This window comes from Rhagoletis pomonella, unplaced genomic scaffold, assembly GCF_013731165.1.
Source record: "Rhagoletis pomonella isolate Grant_MI unplaced genomic scaffold, Rhpom_1.0 Rhpom_scaffold_00006, whole genome shotgun sequence".
NCBI lineage: Eukaryota > Metazoa > Arthropoda > Insecta > Diptera > Tephritidae > Rhagoletis > Rhagoletis pomonella.
Genome location: NW_023458560.1, coordinates 75,874,012 through 75,886,009, shown reverse-complemented (window position 1 = coordinate 75,886,009; position 11,998 = coordinate 75,874,012). Strand labels below are relative to the sequence as shown.

The 11,998-nt window shown below is 39.1% G+C and overlaps 1 protein-coding gene across 1 annotated transcript in view; it reads left to right on the top strand.

Annotated features, from left to right (window-relative positions):
* Positions 1–10,209: 10,209 nt before the first annotated feature.
* Positions 10,210–11,998, top strand: part of LOC118742106 (insulin gene enhancer protein ISL-1-like) — a 20,997-nt gene continuing 19,208 nt past the window's right edge. Inside the window, exon 1 of the mRNA XM_036474069.1 lies at positions 10,210–10,288. Coding sequence (XP_036329962.1) covers positions 10,210–10,288 — 79 coding nt within the window. The remainder of the gene's footprint in view (positions 10,289–11,998) is intronic.

Below are 11,998 nucleotides of genomic sequence, written 5' to 3'. Positions count from 1 at the left end.
GCCTGGCTACCAGTATAAATATTGACCTTCTTTATTGTAGTCATACACTTAAGAAACATCGATACCAATACCCAAAATGCGCTTGTAGTTTGAGCCTCATCGCTTAAGGATATGTACTTAAAAAACCAGCCATTCGAGTTAGTCCAGATAAGCCGCGATCGGCTGCCCAAAAATTATGGGATTGATTTATGAAACCTGCGTTCGGTGCAATTATTTCAACCGCGTAATTACAACCAATCTATCAACTCGACTATGGCCAGTGCGGGAAACCGCTCTTTTTTTATAGAAAACCAATTCATGATGCCATGAAATACGCGATTACTTCCTCATAGCATCGGCCTCATAAAAAAGATTCGCTTCGCATAACAATTAGCAAAGAGGGACACAAATATTGTTGGTATCATATTTACGACCATACTAAGTTGAATTTGTGTCTCATCTCTATGTATGTATACCTTTCTTTGTGTTTGGTCACGCTTGCCCCCGAGCAATTACACCGGCTGTGACTTTATGGAAATAAATACACTGCGCTTTTATGATCATGTGAAATTCCGTAGTCTACTGCGATTTGACTTCACCCAAAGAGAGGCAAACAAAAATCAATGTTTTCATTGAATTGAATTAAAAGAAAAAAATCGTTTTTATGGTTTTATGTCGCTTGTTTCCCCAAAAAAAAAAATTACGATATGTTTTTAATCCGCTTTACAACAAAATCAACGATCCGTTTGCAGGTCTTGCTCGTTTCTTATACATACTTTGTTGTAATCTTTTCGCTTTGTTTTAATGTTATGTGAGTCATAACTTTTACGGTAATCTTACCACAGCTAAGCAACAATGTTAAAAAACTACCTATTGACAGCGACTTAATAGATTTGTTGTCGCTTTCAACAAGCGGGCTATTGGCTTATTTACCCATTAAACTGGTGTCAATGAAAAACGTACATACATATGTATGTACGTGCGTGCCAGCTGCAAACAAATAAGTATCTACAACCAAAAGTCCATAGAGAGCGAAGAAGACCGGCTTTGGCGGCATAGCAGTTTTCGCAAAGAAGATCGCATATTTGCGGCTTTTATGTATCACACATCCCCTCGCATGCCCTTGCGCCAACGATCAGCGATCATCGATCGTCTTCGAACCGTTGGGCTGTGCAGACTCATCTTGTTTGTAGTTCTTTGCTTGTTGCACAGTAGTTGCAACGGATTTGCGTTTTGCAGCTTCCATGATTTGCTGTTGCACTACTGCAATGCCAGCGCTATGTTTGTTGTTATTATTGCAGTTGTTTTGTCCAAAGGCTATCTGTATCTTATCAGTGGCCGACGCATTTGTGCGATGTGCAAGGGATTTGTGTTGTGTTGCTGCGGATTTGTTGTTCGGCGAGTGTGTATCGAAAAGCGAAGGGCTGATGTGTGCGAGCAACCAAGGGCAGTGGCTTCGATTCGAATTCGTTTGTGTTGTTTGAGCAAATGAAACAAAAAAGGGAAAAATATATATATATAAAACAACATGCGCCGCGTTTGACGATCGACGCGAGTCAAGGAGGGTTGGCTGACGAAACTATGCCTGTAAGATTTCCGCGCTGAGGTAAATTTTTTCTTTTTATTTCATTTATTTGTTGCACATTTTTGATGCCTTTATGTTCGATTTCCTTTATGAAACTAGCGTTTGCCTTGTTTAGTTCTTGCCTGCTTGCTTTGAAAGATTTCCGCCTTGATAAGCAAATTCACTATCGCTCGATCGCCTGAAATCGTACAACGCAAGCGCAGCGCAGCCTTGCCAATAAACATTCTGATATAAGAGTAAAAAATAGGTTAATTTACAGCATAATAATAATAAAAATAAAATTATTTAAAAGATGTACGCGTAAAAACGAAAGCCGAAACGGTTAAGCGTAAGACAAAGGCAACTATAAAGCTTCGTTGCAATGAAACTTCGGCAAAAATGGTAGTAGGTGTCGAACGAAACATTCCAAACAAATTAAAAAAAAAAACACATAAGAAACACGTCGATGAATTCTTTAACACAAGTTCCTCACATCGCCTTCTTAGGTACTCGTCGTCCACGTGAAGATGACCATAGATCTTGCGTAGAATATTTATCAAGTCCCAAAGCCTTTTCTGTATACACAGCAACGTCGTACTTTTGGTATTCAGATTGGCTGCTTCTAAACCACGTTTGGTCCCGAACAGCGCAAAGGAGTTCTTGACATTTTTAGCGCACACGTTTTAGTTTAGCAGGAATCTCAAATTTAGACATTTCTCTCGTGCTGTTAAAAGCGATATGCAATTTTGGGAAGGCTCAATTACATTGAGATTTCAATCTTCGGGCATTTATTCATAAATAAGACCACATTGCGTTTTTTGCCCCAGCTTAGAACAGCTTAGCTGCTATTATAGCGTTGGCCCTAGATGCTTTGTTGCCCTCAAGTCGCATTATTGCTGTTATCACCTCGTCTTAGTCCAGAGGAGGGACATAAGCATCATCACTACACCATAATCGAGGTTCTTTTTGACCAAACTATCTACTTGTGTCGCCATTTAAAAGCGTTAAAAATTTTTTCCTTCATATCCCAAGTGTACTCTTGACGTATGTTACCAGATTTTCATTTTTGCGGGAACCAGCCTCGCTCTTAGAACCGTGGGATTACTCCCTTATTTTATGGTAAAATTTTCAGCCCCCATTTCTGCCCGCCAATATCTTGAGCTCCTCGCACTAGCATCTTTCCGGTCCCCTCTTCTTTCTCTTGATTGGGATATCTGTTCCTCCTTTTCTTCCCAGATTGCAGGGAGTCTAGCGCGAGGACAACTTCTCTTCTCTTCCTGAGGAAGTCCATCCTCAGATTCATGCGTTCAGCGAGATTTGGGAGTACCGAATCAAGTGCGGTCGTCGCTCTCCCATTGTACGTTATCTTCACGGGATATATATGCAAGCTAGAGACGCACGTTTGGTCAACTGATTGCACATTTCGGTGGCTAGGCCGAGGTCGGATCTTCCTATATTCCGAGTGTTTGCGTATGATTTCGTCGACATACGTAACCGTGGCACCGGTGTCCACTAGTGCTCCCAAGCTCATTCCCTCGATCACTACGTTAGTGTAGTATAAGCAGAAGCGGTGGGGAGCGCTGTTGTTTCAGAGTTGCGCGTTTTGGCGAGCGGTTTAGCATCGGATGGGTTGCCGGTGTCGCACAAGCCATCTCTGGAGAGAATGTTGTCCTGGCCGCATCTCCAGCAGGATTACTTTCTACTATACATTTCGTCCAGGGGGAGTAGGCTGTGTGTTTTTTGTCTATTTTTCCTGGTCTCTTCGCTTTTCAGGAGATCAAATTCATAGGTGAGCTCCACCAACTCTTCAATTGTCCAGAAAGAGGCGGCACTCCATGCGCAGGACATCGTATCTAAGTTACTTCTAGGAACTCACAGAATTGCTTTTTGGTCTCATCACCTTCTCCTTCGTCGGTGAATGCGCGCAAATTAGGCGAATGCTGTTACAATTATCTCTACTATTTTCTTACAAATACCGTTGCCGTTATTATTAGATACCATTACTATTTTTATTATTACTAATCATATTTGCAATCGTTTTCGAATGGTGGTGTACAAAGAGTGCAGAAATGAACCATAATAGACCATATTCAAATAAAAATTGGGTAAGCGTAATCATATTTTTTTAACTATTTAAATCCCTAATCTAAGTTTTCCGGCGGTGTAGCCGATATTTTTATCCATGTAACCGTACTTATTTGAAAGACATGTCTTTCAAACTAACGAGGACCAATAGATTTCGTTAGCGCAATTCAAATTTATCATTTTATGTCAAACAACTACAACAACGACAAATGCAATAGACAGAAAAACAAACACACATATATCCATGTAGAAAAAAGTTGCAACAAGCCGGCAAACCTAAAAAACAACAGCCGACAGTTGCTCCAAGTACTTACAAAACGCTTAAGAAAATGGAGAAAACCAACTTAGAGGCAGTGGATGGCAGCAAAGGTGAGCGCGAATGGCTGTTATTGAGCGCGTGCGTGTGTAAGTTAGCGAACAAGACGTATGTATGTATATGTATTCAAGAAAAACACGACCTAACGCGTGTAATTAGATAAAATAAAATGTAAACTTTTCGAGATAGCCACGCATTGACGCGTCACGAGCAAATGCAGTCAGTCGCCAGCCCAAGCCCAGTCTCTAAGGGTGGGTAACTCTGTAAATTTTGGTGTGCTGACTCAGTAACTCCAACTCACTTTAATGAGTCAGCACAGAGAGCTGGCACAAGTGTGCTATCGCACAATTGGTATGTGCATCGAAATTATTGACGATGTTAGTAATCGAAATCGATTTAGAAAAGGTTATCCTTAGCTTCTATTCGTAGCTGGCCGGCAAAATTTTAGAAAGCTGATTTCAACTGGTGAGTTCATTTGCGAATAAATTCCCTACTTAGTTTTGCTTGAGAGTTGTCACATAAGAATCTGTTAAATGGGCTATGCATGTAAGCGGTTACCCAACGCATAGCACTTCACATGTAGAATTCTGTTTGGTTTTGACTTTTACGTAAAAAGGGTATAGCAGTGCAAGTATGCATAACTGGGCTATTCGCCTTGCTTCTTGTTAAATTTGGTAGTCGTATATTCAACTGATGGTAAGTCTCGTGACGCCATCTATTATGGTACTTTTTGGAAGATCGTATTGTGTGAATGTGTCAGCTCATCAATTGAGTTACCACATCGACACAGTTGTAAACAATGCAGCCGAACCGAGCTATGCAAGTGTCAGCACATCAACTGAGTTACCATATCGACACTGAAACACACTGAGCTATACATTGTCAGCACATAAACTGAGTTACTGAGTTACAAATTTTTTCAGAGGTGAGTCTGAGCGTGCGGCACATTTTTAAGAGTCAGCACAGTAACTCAGCACAGTGCTGAGTTACCCACCTTTACCAGTCTCAGTGGCGTGAAGTAGCTTTGGACAAAGCGATGGATAGCGAACAAGAACACGCCTTCGCAGAAGCGCGGCAGAGACAAATGTATGTACAAACATGTGTACAAATGTGAAGTCGGTATGTTTGTACTCTTAGTACTTTTTTGCATTTGTGCATTTTGACATATGTACATATCTAATGTCATATGTACATTTGCACAACAAGTATGAGGGCTGCGCGTAATTTCATACTTAGGGGATTCCCTTAAACGCGAAGAGCAGAAAACTCGAAAACCTCGAAAGTTTTCGAGGCTGTTTTTGGGAATGTACCTTTTTTCAGCCTCGTAAACAATGGAGAAATTCCGAAGTTTGACAGCTCATTCAGAGTTTTTTGTATAATACATCGCATCAGCTGAAATAAATACATATAAAGTCAGCATTGAAAATGCCACGAAAAAGTGAAAAATGTAAATTGTATGAATTTATTGATCAAAACGCAGTCAACAATTTAATGATGCTCGAAATATTTGGGCCAAGTGACGGTTTGTACTTTTGTACTTCTTTTAATTTAGTAAGTATTATAGTTACATATTTTTTAATTAATTTTTTATTATTTAATTAGTAAGTTCGTAGAATATTCGGATATAAAGGCAACACTGAAACTTACGAACGACTTTTCGAGGCTTTTTTCGCGACTAATTTGCCTCGAAAGTTTTCGAGGCACGCGAAAATCGCCACTCATACAATTTTTGACAGTTGTTTTTCGAGGCTGGAAAAGTTTCGAGGTTTCGTGGTTTTCGAGCCACTTTCGAGCTTAAGGGAATCCCCTAACTGTTTTTTATATTAAATACATATTTGTTTATTGTATTGTAAACTTACATAGATAATTTACCCAAAAATAAACGGCATAGTTAAAAAATTTCCAAATTTAAGTTATTCTCATGGGTAATAAAAAAAAGGCCTACCCTAATGTATGCGTACGCCATTTCAATTTCTGCGTAGGTTTATATCACAAATAGTGAATATATCGAAACAACAAAAGCTAAAGGTGGCAAAGGCCGGCTACCAGACCAAAAATAATGGCAGAGTAATCGAGTGTTTGATCCCAGCCGGCCGAATGACGAGTGAATGCCTTCAAAGTACATACACATGCACAAATCTCCAGCAGTATTCTTGTATGCCAAGTCCTACTGAAAAGTCGGACCAACAGCGCTCTTGGCAGTCTCACCCATTAGATGTGTAACTATCTACTTACGGCCAGTTTAACAATGTCCTCCCTGCTCCGAAGGATGTTCAGGTAACTGCTACTTTGGAGTTATTTTTTATATGCCGGATTTCCACACTGCGGATTCTACTGTGCTGAACAGGCAACCTTATAGGTCGACTCTCGTCTTCCTCCCTCTTCTGTGATTGCTGTCTGAAATCTTCTTTCCCAGTTCAATATATACCTTGTTTATACCAACACATAAAGCGCTTTGACCCAGTTCGCTCTGATTCAAAACGGAAGCATAAACCAACTTTCAATACGTTCAGAAATTCAAAAGTGTATTGACTCGAATTTGTTTCCCAGTAGAACTTGGGAGCATCGTACGATTGCTCGGTGAGTACTCCCTTGGGAGTATACGAATACTCCCCATTCCTCCCTATGCTTCTGTGTATAAGCATGTAATTTTGTATACTCCCTTTAACATTGGATGTCCTAGGAGGGGGAGTAATCCCTTTTACCTCCTAAACGAGCAATCGGGGAGCACACACAGAATTATCATCCCACAAACCTTCTAATGGAGCAATACGGGAGTACTCCCATAGTTACCTCCCAGAAACCTCCCAAATAGAAAACATCCCATATACCTTCCGAACGAGCAATAAGGGAGTGCTCCCATTAGAGGCATCCCGAAAGCCTCCTATAGGAGTAATAAGAGACCAATGATAACGAACATTTTAAATTAGCCAAATAGATTTTGCTATTTATAAAATTTTTTATTTAACTTCTTAATCACGTGCATTTGTGCTAATTTTACAAGATCTTAACAGATATAAGTACGAGATCAGATAAAACATAAATGATACGTCTTACATAATTGCTTAATTTTAGAATTATATAGCAGAGAAATCATATGAAAGTAAAACGTAATAATAACAAATCGGTAAGATAAGATATGCACATATAAGTATGTACTCGTATATGATTTCCTGGTTGTCAAGGATGCTTGCCTGTTCAGGAATCCACCAAGCGGGGAAATTGTGAAGGTGACTTTGCTTATCTGACATCTTTGTCACCCATGCGATGTTTAAACCCGGGGGTCACACTTAAATGCAAACACTAATTTGCGCAATCTGAAAAGTATTTAACGGTATATTTGTAAGTAATACAATGCTTAAAATATTTAAACAAAAGTTGAGGTACATACCAACGGACTTTTATTAAAATCTGTGTGCTATCCAAATTAGATTATTGTGTCCTCCTTATGCGCCTATAAGAAATATTTTCTGTTGGTTTTTTTTCTGTGATAAATTTTTTCGAAAACACAAAATTTCTTTTGAACGAGGTACGTATTGCTCTCCTATCAATCAAAAAGAAGACTCTTGGATTTCTCGCTTAGCAGACATCACTTTTTAATCCTAAACGAGTAATAACGGAGTACAAAACCGACAAATCTCGCTTATTGCTCCCAAATCATGCATCAGGGAGCATTCTTTAATTGCTCGCTTAGGATATCTCTCATTACGCTCCTAAGCGAGCAATACAGGAGGACAAAACCGACAAATCTCGTTTATTGCTCCCAAATCATGCCTCGGGGAGTATTATTTCGTCGCTCGCTTAGGAGATCTCCTATTTGATTCCTAAACGAGTAATAAAGGAGTACAAAACCGACAAATCTCCCTTATTGCTCAGAAATCAGGTTAAGGGGAGTACTCTTTTATTCCTCACATAGGGAGATCTCCCTTCAGGTTCTAGTGGGTTTCAAATCGCTTTTTTATTTCTCACATCGGTTAGAAAACAGGTATAAACACATCACTCATTTGACGCGAAGTGAAAAAAGGCTGGTTTTCTTTATACAGCCCGTTTTAAATTTGAATTATTATTATAACAAATTTGAATTTTTGTTCGCTTCCATTTCGGTTCACCGCGCAAATTAATTATTTAAGAAATATCGAATAAAAATAACAAATTTTGTTTACTTTTCAATACGGTTTCAGCGAGTGCGCCTTAACGACACAGGTATAAATGCTTGAAAGGAATATGTGTTGAGTCAAATCAGCTTTTTGTTAATGCGGTTCTTGCTTAGGTATAAACAAGGTAATAGATGGCTTATATTCCATGCTACCTCCGCTCTTTTTCACAATTAAGATATGCCCGATGGTCCTCCAGTTAAATTCCCCTGTTGCCTTTACTCAGTTCGCACATTAGGCAGCCAGGTTCTTCGCAAGAAGGTCAATGGCCGGTTCAGTGAGGATTTAGAGTAGCTGTAAGGGTAGTTCCCAGGGCTCCTTTGGTGTCACGAAATGCTGAGCTTTCCATTTGATTGAAGTTGAATTCCTTTTTGTTTCCATAAAGTTGGATATGTTTAACTTTTGCTACATAGCGCCAATGCTCCAAAGCAGACGAAAGACCAGCAGTTCGTCCAGCATCATTTAATATGTATGCGCATAGAGCACTAGTGGCCTTCGTCATCTTACTTCAACATATAATTTTAGCATTGAATTCTGCTGCTACATACTTTGTGTAGTATTTTAAAGTGATTTCGATGGAACCTAACTTCGGAGGTCTCAAAAATCCCTTCTTATGGAGATAGCCATGTAAGTTTTGCCTACGATCACCCTAGCGCTGCTTAAGATATCCACTAGTCTATGATTATCAAGGTATTATTTACCAGAATACTAATAGCTTATCAGTTTAAGAGTTATTTCTAAAGACCGCACTAGTTTCGGTGCTTTACCAACGAATTCCTTGAGTCATTTATTGACTATCAATAACGACAGGAGCGGTGACAGCGGAGATCCTTTACCTTTACCTTTTGCTGCATTTCATTCTTCTCTTTTCTTTTTCGTCTGCACTTACTGTTTCAATGAAAGATAAGATCATTCGTGACATTGTTGATAGCTTCGACCACAAAATACTTCAAAATCATATTATTTGTTCTCCAAGGCTTTCTCCAAGTATTTGGTGTACGTATGTTCCTGATGGGATTGTCGGCAATTTCTTGAACGTTTTTACAAGGAATGAAGTCAAACTGATGGGTCTACAATCTAGTATGTTTTGTTTAAAAACCTAACTCTCGCTTCTCTCTTCTGGATTACGAGCTATCGAGCTTCCTCTGTTTATCGAAACTTCGACGTAAGGTGTAGTTAGAGTAGACGCAGCGTAGCGTAACTTCAAAACAAGCTCAACTAGTGGAGACTTAACGTAACGTCACTTAACACAAGCCTCCAAAGGTGTAAAATTTTTTTAGTTAAGTTACGTGTCCGCCAATCCGTCAAACTTTGCTTGCTTTCAGTAACTCTACCGATATATATTATAAATAATTCTCACATTTATCAGCAATGTCATTTTTGTCAGCTCAACACCACAAATCCTGAAAACCGCGAACAAGCGACGTTTATTTTTTGTTCAATTTTTTTTGTTCATTTTTTGTTCACCCAGGTATCACCTTTTTATATTATTCGTCATATCTTCGGCATTTACAGTCGGATCTTAAAAAATGATATATCGATATTAATTTCTCGCCACATCTCCGTTCGTACCACCCTAATGTCAGTAAATTAAAGTTGGCAAAAAATCATTGAACTTTTGCTAAGGCACAAAATAATTATTTTAATGGAAATATTTACAAATAAAATTTATTGGCGAATATAGGTGGCACCGAAAAATATTAAAATGTTTTTTCCCAAATGGCTTGTAAAAATTGGTTAGACGTATTCTGGTTTTCGTACGAATCGAAAATTTGAAATTTTTGTATACAAAATTATAGGAAATTTTCAGGATTTTCGATTCGTACGAAAAGTAGAATACGGCCCATTAAACTGAAAGGTGTACGGCAAACTTTTTTTCATTTTTTTTGTGAGGTGGTAGCGCCTAATATATCTACATACATACATACATATATTGCTACCGCCCCGCAAACATATTCTGACTCCAAATGTTTGCTGGGCGGATATATTTTCACGTCTTTATGTGCCCATCTAAGTTTGTATATAAGAATATCCACTTTCATATTCGCACAAAATAGCTCGCACATCCTTCTGATCACAAGGATACTTTCGCATACGTTTAAATTCCCATTATGACCACAATGGCTGTATTGGATGTACGAACGGCTACCACAACTACCACCAAATGCCGGAAATACTACGTACCACCGGGTGTGTGTGTGTGCTCCGCAGCACACATTTCGCAGTAAATCCGATTCAAATGCTGCGCCGTAAATTCTCTTCGCTCCCCCAACTCAACGAAGACAGTCACGGCAGCATGGCCGCCGATGGCGAAGAGAAAAAAATGCGAACGGAAAAAATGGCGAGCAACTGTTGCGGCTGCGGTATTTATGTATGTTGCTGTTGTTCTTGGTTTTTATGTTTTATTGCTGGCTATTGGGTGCCAGGGGTTGTCAGCCAGCCAGGCATTCAGTCAGCCTGTTATAACAAATACGAACAAATGGGGTCGACACACTTTGAGTGGGCGGTATGGGCGTTGTGGGTAAAATGAGTAAAATAGTATGCGGCAGCAGCCAACGGCCAACAACAACTAACTTTTGTAGGTAGCTGCAATTTAACAACAACAATGCCAACTTTAATACCCTTATGCCTTTTCGTACACGAGTTTTGTTGTCTGCACTGCGCAGGCTCCATCCTTCTACTCCATCCATCCATACTTTTTTTTTGGCTGCATTCGTGAGCACCCAGGCGTACCATGCGGATATAGCGCCGAGTATCGCAAATAGTAGCACCATATAAAAGTATAGGTGTTTGAAAAGACGACATTTGCCGACGTGCAGTCACGCATAGTTATTATTTGGGTCGGTATCTGGCAGATAGAGATACATACATAAAAGGTACTTGCGAGACGAGAAAATAATGTGAAAATAACAGGAAGAATTTGAAAATTTGTAAACTGTGTTTTTTTTGGTGTGCATAAATGTAAAGTGAATAAGTTGGTGAAAGAAGAAAAGCGCAAGGCCGGTACTCCTCTGGGATAACACGATATGTATGTATAGCCGTTTATGTATAAAGTGGATGTGGTAAATGATAAACGTTGGTAACGAGTTTTTCTCCCAAGTTTGACTTGGAAGCATTTACTTGCTCTAAAAGCTGTATTAAGGAGCCTAGAGACTCATAATAGAAACAAGTAAGAAAGTCTAAGTTCGGGCGGAGCCGAACATTAAATACCCGGCGCAAGTAGTAAATATATGTTTTTTCACCTTTCCGAAAGCTACCGCTAGATGGTAAACCGGGGTGTACCAATTTTGAGTAGCGTCCTTAAATTTCGAAATATTGCAGTTTCAAGCATTTCTGAAATTTACCGTTATATGAAAAGCGGCTTAATTTTAGCCTGAATTCAATAATTTTTAATATTTGGCTTTTATGTGGCAAGCACAATAACCGTACCGAGTTTGGTACAAATTGGTATAACGGTTACCGATATACGTACATGTTATCATAAGTGGGAGGTGCTACGCCCATTTTCCAAAATTTTACCATAAACATATTTCTTGATAAAGAATTGTTGCAAGCATCAATTTTGAATAAATTAGCGTTAATAGTTACTGATTTATCGAAGATTTTGTATTTCTCTAAATTACCGTTATATGGGATGTGGGCGTGGTTATTGTCCGATTTTTTTAATTTTCGGCCATTTAGTATGCTGTACCAAGGCCAACAACTGTGCTAAGTTTGGAAGAAATCTGTGCAGCGGTTACCAAGATATACACATGTAACCATAAGTGGGCGTGGCTACGCCCATTTTCCAAAAATTTATAATATTCTTATTTGTCGTCTGAAAATTATTACAAATATCAATTTTGAGTGAATAATCTTCAGTAGTTACTAAAATATCGCAGTTTTCGTATTTCTGGAAAT